Raw genomic sequence first — 14,764 nt, 5'->3', positions numbered from 1 at the left:
CTGTAGGCCCCATAAACTCAATGGGCCTATGCGACTAAAAAGGATGTATAACTAGGTGCGGAACTTTGAAACAGTAATAAATCTTGATGCATCAAAGCTAATGACAATTGAAAAGTAATATAGGTCCACCACTTCTTTTTTGGTAATTACATGCAACCAATGGGACATGAACCCATGACCTTACTTTCTACCTTGGTGCTATAAGAGGAGAAGATACCATTGAGATAGAGCTTGTTGGAAGTCCACCACAAATTATTTGAATAACATCTAAGAGAATTAAAAATGAAAGATTATCACAGAACCAAAAAGATACGCCAATCTAACCCATGGTTTTACTTTCTACCATGCTCCTATAAAAGGAGAAGATACCATTTGAAATAGAGCTTGTTGGAAGTCCACCACAAATTATTTAAATAGCATCTAAGAGATTTAGAACAATGAAAGATTATCACAACCAACCAATCTAAGCATAGGGCAAGGACTATTCGCTAAAGCAATCAAATTGGAAGACATATCCTAGGAGACTTCTAAGATCCTGACTCTTTACTATTTGACTAATTTATACTACTAGAATAACTACTTACCAAAAAAAAAAAAAAAAACTACTAGAATACCACATTAATAGACCTTGAACAGCACATTGTACCCTTCTCTTCCCTTGAATGAATTTTCGCTTAGATCTTTTAAACTATTGTCATGATGTTCTACATGCAGCCCCTTTTTCCCCTGTGGGGAATTTGGTCAAAACTCATTCTTGAGTTTCAGCACTAGTCTGCACATCAAAAACCGAATTGGCTATTGTTCCCTTGGAAACTATAATTGTTAAGTTATTGACATGTTTAAACCTTTGTATTCTCAATTTTTCTTTTTTTTGGTTTTAGTGTTGCATCCTAGCTTGTTTTTTTTTATTGCGTTGTAAAATAGGCCTCTACATCTGATTGAACCAGCTGAATTTCTTCTTATTTTCTCAAATTTATAGATATGTCCTCTTTCTAGGTGTAACTTGGTGAATTGGTCTAAGGTATGCTCTCCTTCCCATTCTGGGGGTCTAGCAATTAGAAATCTGAGATATTTTAATGAAGCACTATTGGAAAAATGGTTGTGGAGCTTTGGGTCTGGGAGAGAGAAGCATTATGGAGAAGGGTTAAATATGGATGCGAGGAGGGAGGTTGGTGCTCTAATTTTGCTCCAAGCTCCTATGGGTTAAGTTTATGGAAGACAATAGTAGTGGGTCTACTTTTTCTAGCAACATTCAGTTTGAAATTGGAGATGGGACTAGAGTGAGATTTTGGCATGATGACTGGTGTGGGGATAATCCTTTGAGCGTGTGTTTTCTAGAATTATTTGGAATCAGTAGTGTTAAGGAGGCTTATGTGGCTGATCTCATGCAATTCCCTAGTGGGGTTCTTTACTAGGACTTGGAATTGTTGCGAGCAATTAAGGATTGGGACTTAGAATGTTTGCCTATTTTTTGGATGTTATATATGGAGTCTCATTGAGGGGTATAGGTGATGGTGAGGATAAGATTTGTTGGATGCTTGCTAAGAGTAGGGGCTTTGAGGTGAGCTGTTATTATCAGGCTTTGTTGGGTATATTTATTCATTACCTCCCTTGGAGTATCCGTTCCAAAGTCGCGTTTTTTTGTTTGGATTGCAGCTTTGTAAACTATTTTAACTATTGATAAATTATGCAAGAGGAAGATGTGAATTTTGGATTGGTGTTATATGTGCAAAAGTAATGGACAATCGGTAGATCATCTTTTATTACATTGTCCTATTGTTTTTGAGTTGAGGTCTATGGTATTCACTTTGTTTGGTATAAACTAGGCAATGCCAAAGATTGTGGTTGAGCTCCTAGCACGTTGGCAAGGAAAATTTGGCCACCATCGTAAAGTGTTATTTGGATGGTTGTATTGTTTGATGTGGTGTATTTGGCAAGAGGAATAACCAATGTTTTGAAAACTTTGAAAAAGACAATAGCCGACTTAAAACTTTTCTTCTTTATAACACTATCGGATTGGATGTCTATCATAGAAAGTCATTCCATTTTTTCAGTTTATTATTTGATGGATGCTTATAATTTGTGTATTTGATTGTTTTGGTCCCCTGCTATATACTTGGGTGACTCCTTTTTATTACTTTGAATAAAAATTTTATTACTTATAAACAATTTTAAAAAAAAATCCCTTTTGACTCTCAGAGCAAGGCCATCACATGGTATGCACTCCAAGAAGGCTAAAATGCAAAACCCACTCTCTATGTTTTACCAAAATTCATTTCAGTCCTCTAACTTTGCTTTCATTCATTTCAGTTTTCTAACTTTCAAGTTTATTGGTTTTTCCATTAATTTTTGTTATATGTTGTGGTTAATTTTCCAATTTTTTATAATTTCTTCAAAATTTTTAAATTAAAAAAAATCAATTAATGATTGAAAAGTATTTTCCATTTTTTTTTTTCAAAACATTTTAACAAAAGTTGACGGAAAGATCTTAATTAAATAAATTTGAAACTTGCTAAAATGAACGAAAACAAAGTTAGAGGACTGAAATGAATTCCTAAGAAACTTAGAAAGTGGATTTTGCATTTTAGCCTTCAAAGAACCTAGCATCAGACTTTGAAATTATAATTTTTTCCAACATTAATGTTTAGAAGGGCTTTTCCCTCTGAGTTGGATACCAACTGATGAGAAACAAATTCACATCCACTTCCAAAATCATAGATGATGGAGAAATGGTTGAATTTGCTAGCAGGCCACTATTACTAGTAAGCAGTAGATTACAGATGACTTAGTGGTCTTTGCCTTTCACCTTTCCTTGAGATTTTATGTTTTGATGGACAATGAGCTTTGGATCAAATGGCACCTCCTCCTCCCACAAGGAGACTGAGTGTGTGTGTAGCTTAACAATTAACATCAATCAAGTCCAACAAAATCAATCAGTATTAATAGGTCAAATTTGGTGTCTACAGTCTAAACCAACTCTCTTGTGGTGGGAGAGACTCAGCCCAGTGAAGTGTAGCTCTTGGCAGCGAGGAAGACTAGATTGGTCTGGAAAACATGTGAACTATTTTTCAGTGGGCTAAGATGGGCATGAAACAATGGATTGAATAACAGACCTGATTTATCAATTACTGACGACACCAAATTTGACCCATTAATACTAATTGATTTTGATAGACTTTATTGCTCGTGATTAATGCTATTAGAGATATTTGGTTTTATTTCTATATATCATGTCATCTCATTTAAAGTTCCCCCCCCCCCCCCNGAAAGAATCAGAAAAAAAAAAAAAAAAGTTGCTGTCCTATAATTGTGCTACTCGTCAGAAGACTCTCATTGCAGAGATTTTTCTTTTCAGTTTTGAACCCACTCAATTAAGGAGCCAAGCCCGTGACTATCAAGTGCAGTAAGTTAACCACTGACAAGGTGAGCTATGGTAATATCTGATGCACCTTATTTTGATGGTGATGATACTTATCCACGAGATTTTGTCAACTGGATAAATGGGATGGAGCAATTATTTGAGCAAGCAAATTGGGCAGATAATAAAAAGGTTAGATATGCCAAGTTGAAGTTACGAGGTCACGCACAAAGGTTTTGGGAGAAGCTTGAATATTTCTGCTATGTGGATTATGAATCTGCCATCAGTGTGTGGGAAGATATGAAAGAAAAGCTCTGTGATGAGTATTTGTCACCATACTATCGAGCTAAGTATCTACCCCAATCTCAGTGTGGTGCTTTTCAAGTTGAAGCAAATACGATGAATCCTCATTCTCATCCCATTTCATGTCCTCAACGCACTTTTGAACAATCTACCAAGGAAATATCTACCAGGGAAGTAACAGAATTAACTGTAAAGCTCATGAAAGACATTCAAGACAGGATTGCTCAACACAAGAAGACTCAATCCGATTCAATTGGGAAACCAAGGACATTAGATCACAATGAACTTCTTGCTGCCCCAATAGGAGACAACATTGATGATGATATCTTGGTCGTTGAGAATCCTCCAGCAACACCAAAGTCTAATGTTGACACAAACGTACATGCCTCAACAAGTGTTACTTTAACATGCGTGCAGGGAAATGAATCTATTGAAGAGCAGCAAGGTGAAGAGATGGCGCCTAAAGAGAGTATTACATTAGAGGGTGCACATGATGTGAAAGTTGAAGTTGTTGAATGTGTTTCTGATCAACCCTCCACAGTCCTTGAAGATCTACATCTTGGTGAAGTCGAAGAGGTTAAAACTACAGTGCTTCCTATGGTTCATAAGGTTCAAGACGAGATTATACTGATTCCACACATTGATTTTGTTATTCCAAATGAGTTTGATGTGGTGGAATTCACGGTTTTTCTTTTCCCTGTGCTCCCTAAGGTAATTCCAGATTTGAAGCAAGTGTTACTTGTCAGCATCCTAATCCTTCAACACTTTAGAACTTGAGGTCGAGTTTTTTCCAACCAGAGGAGAATGATGCGGGAGACACAAGAAGATTATTATTTAGTATTATTTATGTTTGCAAGCCCATTGTATTTTTATGTTTTAGGTCTATTAGTTTATTGGGCTTTTAGTTATTGAGCTTTTAGTATTTTAATTTAAAAGTAAGGTTATTTTTGTAATAAGGCAATTAGGGTTTCCTAGCCAATTAGCAAGGTTATTTTTGTAATAAGGCAATTAGGGTTTCCTAGCCAATTAGAATTAGGGTTTAGCAATCCTATATAAACAACCTATTGTACTCCTTGAGGAGATAGTTGATATTTTGATGAATGAAAACAATGGCCGTTTGGTCTTTCTTTGGTCTGGTGCTGACTCCTAGTGGTTTCTCCGCTTGGTGCTGACTCCAAGCAAGGCCTAGGTGCTGACTCCTAGGTCATATCTTTTTATTTTCCGTTATTTCAGTTTTGTTCTGGTTGTCCTGCGTCAGCCACCCTTCGAAACCGATTAGCCAACACCTTAGAAAAAATCTGATACATCCCACCAACTAGACTAATTGGCCTAAAATCTTGACCTCCATAGCAACAACTTTTTGGGGAATAAGGGCAAGAAAAGAAGTATTAAGACTCTTCTCAAACACAGCCTGAGAATGAAAATTCTGAAACACTTCCATAATTTATGCCTTCAAAACACTCCAAAAAGATTGGAAGAAAGCCATGGAAAAACCATTCAGGCCAAATGGCCTCTCTAGCCACAGTGCGTCTGCCTTAGAAATGATAGAGAAGTCCACATCATCTAGAACAGGTCTATGAGCCACATTTTCAGAATAGAGCGCCTATAAAAGCAAGAAATACACTCCGCTATAGCTTCTGGATCCAAAGTCAATTCTCCATCCACCATAATTCAATCAATGGAATTAAGGTAATACCAACAATAAAATTCTAAGATGAAAAATTCGATGAATTCAAAACATAAAGAATGAGATAAATAACCATCATAGACGCATCTCTTAAGTAATATCAAGCTGTGGTCTTATCTAGGGAAACCAAAGTAAAGTCCAACTACAGTGATTCAAAGGCTCATTCCCTAGAGCAGTCCTGTTCTATTATCCCTGAATTATTTGGAAGCATGTGGAGAAAGGCAGTAGGTTTAAGTCATTGCAAACCAAAATCCCAAAAAGGAGAAGAAAGCCTCACCACTCCCTCTACACTACCAAATTTGATCAGCAGGTGGTGCCGGTCCAAGAATTGTACCTGTCCAAGAGTTGTGCATAAACAACTTGTTATTAGCCAAATTTGATGTGCACAATAAAACTTGTTCAACACATTTGAGAAAGATGGTATAAGGAAGATATGCAGGTAATGTTCACTTTTAAGTAATTTTGCAAAACAGTCACACAAACATGTATACAATAAGAGCCAATAACCTACCTTCCAAATAATCAAGTCTACATAATCTTGAAAATGGAAATAAAATTTCTTCTTCAAGCACTGGACCCTCTGCAGAAGCCAAAAGATGGTGTAAGAGCAATGGAATAGATATTAAATTAGCCATCTCCAGCTGTAGGCCCCATAAACTCAATGGGCCTATGCGACTAAAAAGGATGTATAACTAGGTGCGGAACTTTGAAACAGTAATAAATCTTGATGCATCAAAGCTAATGACAATTGAAAAGTAATATAGGTCCACCACTTCTTTTTTGGTAATTACATGCAACCAATGGGACATGAACCCATGACCTTACTTTCTACCTTGGTGCTATAAGAGGAGAAGATACCATTGAGATAGAGCTTGTTGGAAGTCCACCACAAATTATTTGAATAACATCTAAGAGAATTAAAAATGAAAGATTATCACAGAACCAAAAAGATACGCCAATCTAACCCATGGTTTTACTTTCTACCATGCTCCTATAAAAGGAGAAGATACCATTTGAAATAGAGCTTGTTGGAAGTCCACCACAAATTATTTAAATAGCATCTAAGAGATTTAGAACAATGAAAGATTATCACAACCAACCAATCTAAGCATAGGGCAAGGACTATTCGCTAAAGCAATCAAATTGGAAGACATATCCTAGGAGACTTCTAAGATCCTGACTCTTTACTATTTGACTAATTTATACTACTAGAATAACTACTTACCAAAAAAAAAAAAAAAAACTACTAGAATACCACATTAATAGACCTTGAACAGCACATTGTACCCTTCTCTTCCCTTGAATGAATTTTCGCTTAGATCTTTTAAACTATTGTCATGATGTTCTACATGCAGCCCCTTTTTCCCCTGTGGGGAATTTGGTCAAAACTCATTCTTGAGTTTCAGCACTAGTCTGCACATCAAAAACCGAATTGGCTATTGTTCCCTTGGAAACTATAACCCACATTATTCACTATTTTAGATAGTGTTTGATAATTCAATAGTTGGGGTAGGGGGGATTTGAACCCCAGACGCCTTTGTTGGAGACTATTGGAAATGACAATTGAGCTACAAGGATCTTAGCATTCATTGTTATAGATAGTTGATCATGGATTATGAGATTTGGGTTTGAAGTTTTCTTCTGACACTTAGTGATGTTTCTTGGGTTCTTATCTCTAAGTGTTTCTTGAGTTCCTTTCTTTATCTTATGCTTTTTGTTGATTGCAAGCAACCCTAGGTGGTGATCCCTAGATTCTATTTTTCTATTTTCATCACTTAGTGGTGATTCCTAGGTTTTATCTTTCTTGTTCTTCTTTGTTTCTTCACACCCCTATTTTGAGAGTTCATTGTCCTGCATCATATCCAACATTATAAATTCATCAAGGATAAAGCTATGATTATTTCACAATGCTTCGTGAAATGCAAGAAAATAGAGAGAGAGAGAGAGAGAGAGAGAGAGAGATGAGAACAGTTGCTCACAGATAACTGAAACAATACTTATATTCAGGAAACTGGGGAAAAAAAAAAAAAAAAAAAGGAAGGAAAATTATATAACTTACCAAGGTCTGATCTTTTTCTTCATTCCATATTCTGCGGAATATGAATGAAAGCAAGCGTTGTTTGATGCCACTCAGAAAAGACTCTTCTAGATTAGGCTGGCTGTGATGTAACCCATTCTGAACATGATTCTGAGGCAACTGATGCAGTTTACTTTTGTCAGGAAATGCCATGTACTGCCATCAATGGCTGAAGGGTCAGTTCAGAGCTCCAAAAACCAAGACATTAGAATAATTTTTTATTAATCAAACTTTGTTTGATTTGAATAATAAGGATATAGGGGAGAATGCAAGGTAATTATTGAAATCTGCAGATGCACATGCAATCCATAACAGAAAGCATATAGATCAAACCAACCCAGAAGGGAAGGCTAATCAAACGCGAAAAAAAATACTAAGGCCACCACACCAAACAAAAGAAATAGAAAAAGAAAGGTCAAGACTAAAGATATACTCAAGAGTTAAGAAAGTAAAAATGCTGTACCTCCAATAGCCACAGTTAGCACAAACCAAGAATTTATCATAAGTACAGGAGCCATTAGATGATAACATTTTGATGGTGGGGAGAGAGAGAGAGAGAGAGAATATATACAAAGAACTTAGTGGTTCTGCTGGTGCATCCTAATAGATGAAACTCTCAAAATATTTTTCTGTTCTTTTTGATCCCATTGTTAAGCAGGCAACTGCAAGTAGAGATTCAACCCTTTTTACCCTACCCAAGGGCATTATTCTTTTCCACTATTCTAGGAAATCTGAAGTGTAAAGCCTGTTGAACTTAAGTGAATATCAAAAGCTTAAAAAGAAATGCCACTTGCCTGAGCATTTGAATTGAGAAAAAGTTCATCATCTTCATGACAATATGCCCCAATAGCTCGTACGTCCACAAGGTTCCCAGAGTCCCTAATTTGGAGAATGTGTACTGTTTGATAGCGAAGTGACACAATAGCCAGTAGATCATCATACAAGAAGACACCCATGTTATGAGGCAGATTAACAAAATCATTGTGGAAGACTTTCTCATCTAGTATAACTCCATCTTCCAATCTAATTGCACAAGAAGATTGTTAGATAGGCATAAAGCAATCTCTACAAATAAATTAAACCTTAGTGTGTAAATTCTTGAAAATTGTAAAACCACTGATACGAAAACAGGAGCACGTACCTCAATAGATGAAAGGTCATCTTTTCTATTGACGGGAATCCCGGAATAGCTCCTCCAGTAGCAGGTGCATCTTGGCTTGGTACAGTAGAAGTAGCAAATATTCCATATTGGTTACTATCCATGTAAAGGAAGAAATCTTTGCATATAAGTTCATTGCAGGAGGCAAGTGATACACTATATAACTGGGTGAAGAAGCTTTCAAATCTCCTTGCTTTTGAAGGTAGATCATGAGCATCACAATCTTCTTCTTTGCATGAAAATGAAAGCCAGGTTGGCCTGTAAACAATCAGATCCTGATTATTTTTGCTGAAACTTATGAGGTATTGACCATCATCTGTAAATTTGCGAAATGAATGGTCTGGGCATTCAACATCATATATGGTAAAACTTGGAACTAAATTCTCATAAAATCTTCTGGCGCAATGAACCTGCAAGCAAAAGAGTTTATTTGGTTTCTTGTTAAAATTTTTTAATTTATTTTCTACCAAGCTGTTTCTTTTATCCAATAAAAAATGAAAAATCTTAAAATGACAACATATGAGTTCCTACCTAAAGTTCCCGGGCTGTAAGAAAAATATTTTCTTTGATAACAATATTAAAGTTTCTTCTTCAATCATAAAATAGTTTTACTATGATCAACAAATGTATAATAAGAGAAGGAGATGGCAAATAAAAGAAAAGAAATGAATGTTCCAAAAAAAAAAATTGTTTTAACATTCTTCATACATACATACATACATACATACATACATATATATATATATATATATCTGTGAACTTGATACACATTGTCAGTCCACTTCCTAATATAGTATTAGAGCCTGGGTTAACCGTTCCTGGGCGCTTCATGTGCTTGGCCCATTTTTCTCTATTTCAGATGGATTAGATGGGTCTATGCCTCTGTTAGTTTGTCTTTTTCATTCCTTGTTTTTTTGGTAACTATACACAAACCTAGTAGGTCTTGAATCCATAAATCTCACCCTCCACCTTGTTCTTACAAGGAGAAGAGATACCATTTGAGCTAGAGATCATTGGCCAGTTTGTCTGCGTTCCAGGTAGGTCATTAATTTTGTTGGGCCAGGACAGGAGACAGTAATTATCATAGCATGTGTTATGCATGAAATCCTCAGTGCAAGCTTCGGTAACCCTATAATTAGTTTCTTCTGTTCTGCACATGCAAGCCCTTTGGTTGGTTCAATGGATCTAAGCATGCCAAAACACAAGGGGAAGCATTAATGTTAATGTGTCTATGAGCTTGACACACTTTTTTTTTTATAGGTAATCAAAGATTTATTACATAAAAAAGGACATCATGTTAACAATGATGAACACTCTAAACTTAAAACGAATACAAGTAACTCAAGAAGAGACACAAACAGAAGGAAGAAATTCAGAAATGGAAATACATTGCGTAAAACCCTAAATTCTACCTCACAGAAATAAGGTCCCAACTAGTATAGGCTTTAAAAGATCTACTGATCTCACAATATCTTCAAAAGTAGGATTATTACACTCCCGCCAAATTAAACACATCAGAAAAGCTTGAACCATATTCCAAATATTAGAGGAATGCTTCCCCGGCCAATTCCACCAACCAAAAAGAAGGGAGGCTACTGTTGACCCACTTCCTCATAGATTAAGCTTTTGAGACTAATGGTCACCATTAAATAAGATGTAAAAAGGTCCAAATTACCAAAATACAAGACAAGCAAAAGACTTCAATCCAAGCGAACCAAGAAAAACCTAAGTGAGTGGAAAACACACATCTAGAGGAAAAGACAAATCCAAGTTCAAGGAAAACCATGTTCAATCCTCCATTATGCAGCCCAATCATGAAGCAGTGATTTCAGCTAGTCAATAATAGTAAGGATACATAAAGAATCAAGATCTTTCAAGTTGCACAAGTCCACAAATGGAATCATACGAATTGAAAAATGACAAGATTAAGAAGAAGATACACTAGTTCCGGGAGCAGGAGTGCAGATTTGTCGCTGAAAAATCCTTGCAACGATGTTGTTACTTCTAAACATTACTACTGATGCCAAAACTCAATTGATATCCCCCCTGGAAACCAAGAAAAAGAAAAAGAAGTGCTTATATAGAAAATTAGAAATCATTATTTATTAAAAAAAAAAAAAAAAACTCTCTCATCTACAAATAATTGTTGTAGGAATTCCGTTAAATAATGATGATGCTCCAAATGGTAAAGAGAAGAAACAGATTGGTCAACTATTCATAACTACTTCTGAGGACTTCTACAATGGCTATGGATTTTAGATATTCAATGTAGCTGTTTTGTGCATAAATGCAATAGCAACACCGAGGTTTTTTTTTTTTATCATACTAAATTGATCTATACAGCCTCGAACAACGTGCATACAGACAGCTCTTTAAAAGTAAAAGGCAGGCAATCAAAAATTTAAGCAGGAGCAAGAATGCGTAGTCATATAAGTGACAACAGGATTGAGGTGATGAGCGGCTGAGAAAAAGGCTTGTTTTTATGGGAATAAAAGTATAAGAGTATACGATGATGACCCATAAGATAAATTTTATATACTAAAAGGATGAAGAAGAGGTAGAAATAAAAAGAAAAACCATAGAGAAGGCACTACGGATGTCTTTTTTTTTTTGATACATGAGAGGGGACTAGAAAAATCCTTTGAATACAGATTATAGAGAGGGAAAATTATTAAAAAAAAAAAAATGAGGGAGTAAAAAACTGATGCAGTAAGAGCAAATACAAAATCTCAGTAGAAGCTACTTTCACTAGAAAGAACACATATGCTCTAAAGAATCCTAAAAAGAGCAATTACAATTGCAAGGCTACGTGTTAGATTGATGGGAAAAGGAAAGATGAAAGAGGTAAGGGAAATCAACAAGATGTGTGTCCCTTTAGAGATATAATCAAGCCAGAAATAAAATTTTGATCCAAATTAGGCCCAAGTTCTATTTTTCTCCTTGATATTTAAAAGTTTCAAATTTAACCCTGAATTTAAAAGGTCACAATTATTTTTTGGTGATAAATATGGTAGCAATGTTATCCTTCCATCACTTAGCTATGAACTGAATTGCACATGTGGAAGACAGAAGGTTGATGTTGCAAAACTACAATCTGATCTGGTGGGAATTTTGAGATAAATGGTTGCCCCACCCCATGCAACCCCCCCCCCCCCCCCCCCAAAAAAAAAAAACACAGCCCACTCTTAAACACAACTCATGCTGCCACCACAAACAGCCATTTGATATGGAAAACAGGCTAAATTGCAAAGATTTAATTCGTTTATGGACTAAATTGAAACCTTTTAGAGATGAAAATTGGACCTACACATAATTTTAACACCAGAAGTTTATTTATCTATAGTTTTAGTAGATGCAACTAGATATATAGTTAATTTCAAGATAGAAATTTGGAGAGATGCTTTAGAATCTAAAAGCTTTTAAAGTATAGAAAAGATGAAGGGATTGTAAGATTTGATAGTCAAGGGATACCAATGAGTGAATGCTTTCAATATCTTGGACGATTTATTCATAAGGATGGGGAGATTGAAGAGGATATGAATCATAGGATAAAAATAGGGTAGATGAAGTGGAGAAGCACATAAGGAGTATTGTGTGATTGTAGAATATTCATTAAGTTAAAAAGAGGAAAATTTGTATGATTAGTTACGCTCTACAGTACAGAATGTTGGGAAATGAAGACACAACATGTTCATAAGATGAGTATAGCCAATCCTGATTAATTGGTTGAGGATCCATAATGAACCCTAAAGTTTGGGAGTAAGGCTTGTTTGTTGATGTATGAGTTCATCTATGTGCAAAGGACGTTGGAAACAAGGACCAAAATTGTACTTTATCTTATTATTATTATTATTATTATTATTCATTATTTATGTAAATTTAAACCAAAAAAAAAAAAAAAAAAAAAAAAAAAGGTTATTATTAGCATAGACACATTATTCATTAAAACAAATTAGAGTGGCCTAAAATGAGGATTGTTAAAATAAAAGATGATGCTATTACAGGTATTACCTGTATGAAATATAGCAGCTAGATATGGCAAAAGGCAATGAATGTACATTGAAAAACAACATCAATTCCACCAACTTTTCTTTCCAAGACAGCCTCTAGCTTGAGAAGTCTAAGACTGCCCTGCATCAGAAAAAGTTTAGGGAAGAAAAGGTGGCGGGACTAGACTCCAGATTCAGAAGGAAGTTTACTACTACTTCAAAGTAATGACCTTCTCAAAGAAGTAAGTATGATAATTAACCATTAAAAAATTAAGATTAGCCACTACTGGAAAAACGCCATAAAAACAATGCAGGAATCCAATTCCAAAAAAAAGTAAAAAAGAGGGTATGTGAACAAAACATACCAAATGGTTTTTGGAGTGCAAAAGAGAAGTTGTTGATTGGTGCTGCCATCTGGATCAAAAATAATATAAATTCAATAGCGGCCTACTGATACTAATACTACCTACTATTACAAATCATCAAGAAGTAGTAGTAAAGTGTATCAGGATTTACCCCTCAATGAATCCCAAAAATAATAATATGTGGTATCCATCTATGAGAGAGAGAAAGAGTTGGTTACCCGTGGGAGGCGGCGAGAGAGGAAGCGTTTGATAATTGAGATGAGCAGGAGAGAACTTTACAAAGCGCGAGAGAGAGAGAGAGAGAGAGAGAGAGAGCCACAGAAGGCTTGCCGAGCAAGTGAGTGAGCGAGTTAGCGGGTGACGTGGTACTGTTAGAGCCCTTCCCTTCTCTCCCTCTTCTAAAAATCTAAACAAACAAACCGAATATATCAAAATAGAAAATAGAAAATAGAAACACAAATCCTATCACTTTTCTTTTCCAATATACACTTACATAATAAATAAATCTACTTTCATATCACTCCCAAATATTAACATTTTTTTCATTAAATTAATACTTAATAATTTTTCATCTTTCAAATCTCTCTCTCTCTCTCTCTCTCTCTCTATATATATATATATATATATATATATTATTTATATTTTTTATATAATTTTAAAATTTGAGATGAGATGAGATTGTTATTAATCATTTTTCATGTTTTGCAAATATAAAGGAGATGAGGAAACAATGCAATTCAACATTGAATTTATCAAAAAGCTATAAGATAAAAGAGTTTATATGGAAAAAGGTCTAAGCACCATATCTAGTTGGTCAGAGTGGCAAAATAAACCCAAACTCATTTGCCTACTCAAAACAACTCATTCTAATTGAACCCAAACCTACCCAATTATTATTCAGGTTAAATGGGCATCAACCTAATTAGACTTAGTAATTATTGGGCTTTAACTAAAAACCTATTGAGACTCATTTAACCCAAAAACAATAAATCCAAATTCAACCTAGCCCTTCCCATAAGCCTCTCAACTCTTTCTCCTCAATCCTTAGACACTACTAGTGGGTGACTAAGCCTTCGTTTGGATACCAATGAAAAATGAAAATTATTTCACTATTTAGCTTATTTTTGCTACTATTCATGAGCTTCACTACACTTTTTGGTACTATTTATAGGCCCTGTTGTATTATTTCAGCTAACTTTTTACATTTATCTACAATATTTTCAGCAAATAAGTTTTCAATTTCAACAAAATAAGCAATATTCAAACAGACCCTAAATGTAAGAGATGATTTACAAATTTTTCTCCTTGCTTTCATTTTCCAAAGAAGACATTTGAAGCCTTAGTTATGGCCGAAACATAAGGAAAGGCCTTACATGAAATAGCATTCGAATTAGACATTGTAAAATAAATAGCACACATGCCAAATTTTGCCCAATTAATCTCAAAAAATGCTTACATCAACTTATGCAATTATTGTGCAAAATGCATTTTTGCTATAGTATTTGTGCAAATATACACAAGCACTGTTGTTATGCATTTTGATTTTTTTTTCTTTCTTTCTTTGTGTTTCTCAAGGATAAATGAAAAAAATGGATGATAGTTATAGAATGTGTAGAGAGTGAAACAATTTAAAAAATTAAGAACATTTGATATTTAATGAAATAGAGTTTTAAATAAATAATCTAATGGAGGTGTTTTGAAAAGTTGTTACTCAAAAAAAAAAAAATTTTCTTATGCTAAAATAGACATGAGTTTTTTGCACGAGCTGATATGAATAATCTACGAGTTTCTTATTTCATATCTCAATGAATTGTTTTCAAATCCAT

The 14,764-nt window shown here is 34.9% G+C and overlaps 1 protein-coding gene across 1 annotated transcript; it reads right to left on the bottom strand.

Moving 5' to 3' along the window:
• Nucleotides 1–5,504: 5,504 nt before the first annotated feature.
• Nucleotides 5,505–13,344, bottom strand: LOC112002851 (light-mediated development protein DET1). The gene is made up of 7 exons (XM_065763605.1): nucleotides 13,157–13,344; nucleotides 12,939–12,987; nucleotides 8,567–8,994; nucleotides 8,220–8,448; nucleotides 7,408–7,581; nucleotides 5,860–5,928; nucleotides 5,505–5,682 (listed from the first exon to the last, which is right to left on the bottom strand). Exons 3-7 carry the CDS (start codon nucleotides 8,686–8,688, stop codon nucleotides 5,584–5,586), a joined length of 693 nt encoding a protein of 230 aa, XP_065619677.1. The 5' UTR covers nucleotides 8,689–8,994; nucleotides 12,939–12,987; nucleotides 13,157–13,344; the 3' UTR covers nucleotides 5,505–5,583.
• Nucleotides 13,345–14,764: the final 1,420 nt, after the last annotated feature.

This window comes from Quercus suber, unplaced genomic scaffold (assembly GCF_002906115.3).
Source record: "Quercus suber isolate HL8 unplaced genomic scaffold, Cork oak 2.0 scaffold_516, whole genome shotgun sequence".
Taxonomy (NCBI): Eukaryota; Viridiplantae; Streptophyta; class Magnoliopsida; order Fagales; family Fagaceae; genus Quercus; species Quercus suber.
This window is presented reverse-complemented; position numbering and strand designations above follow the sequence as displayed.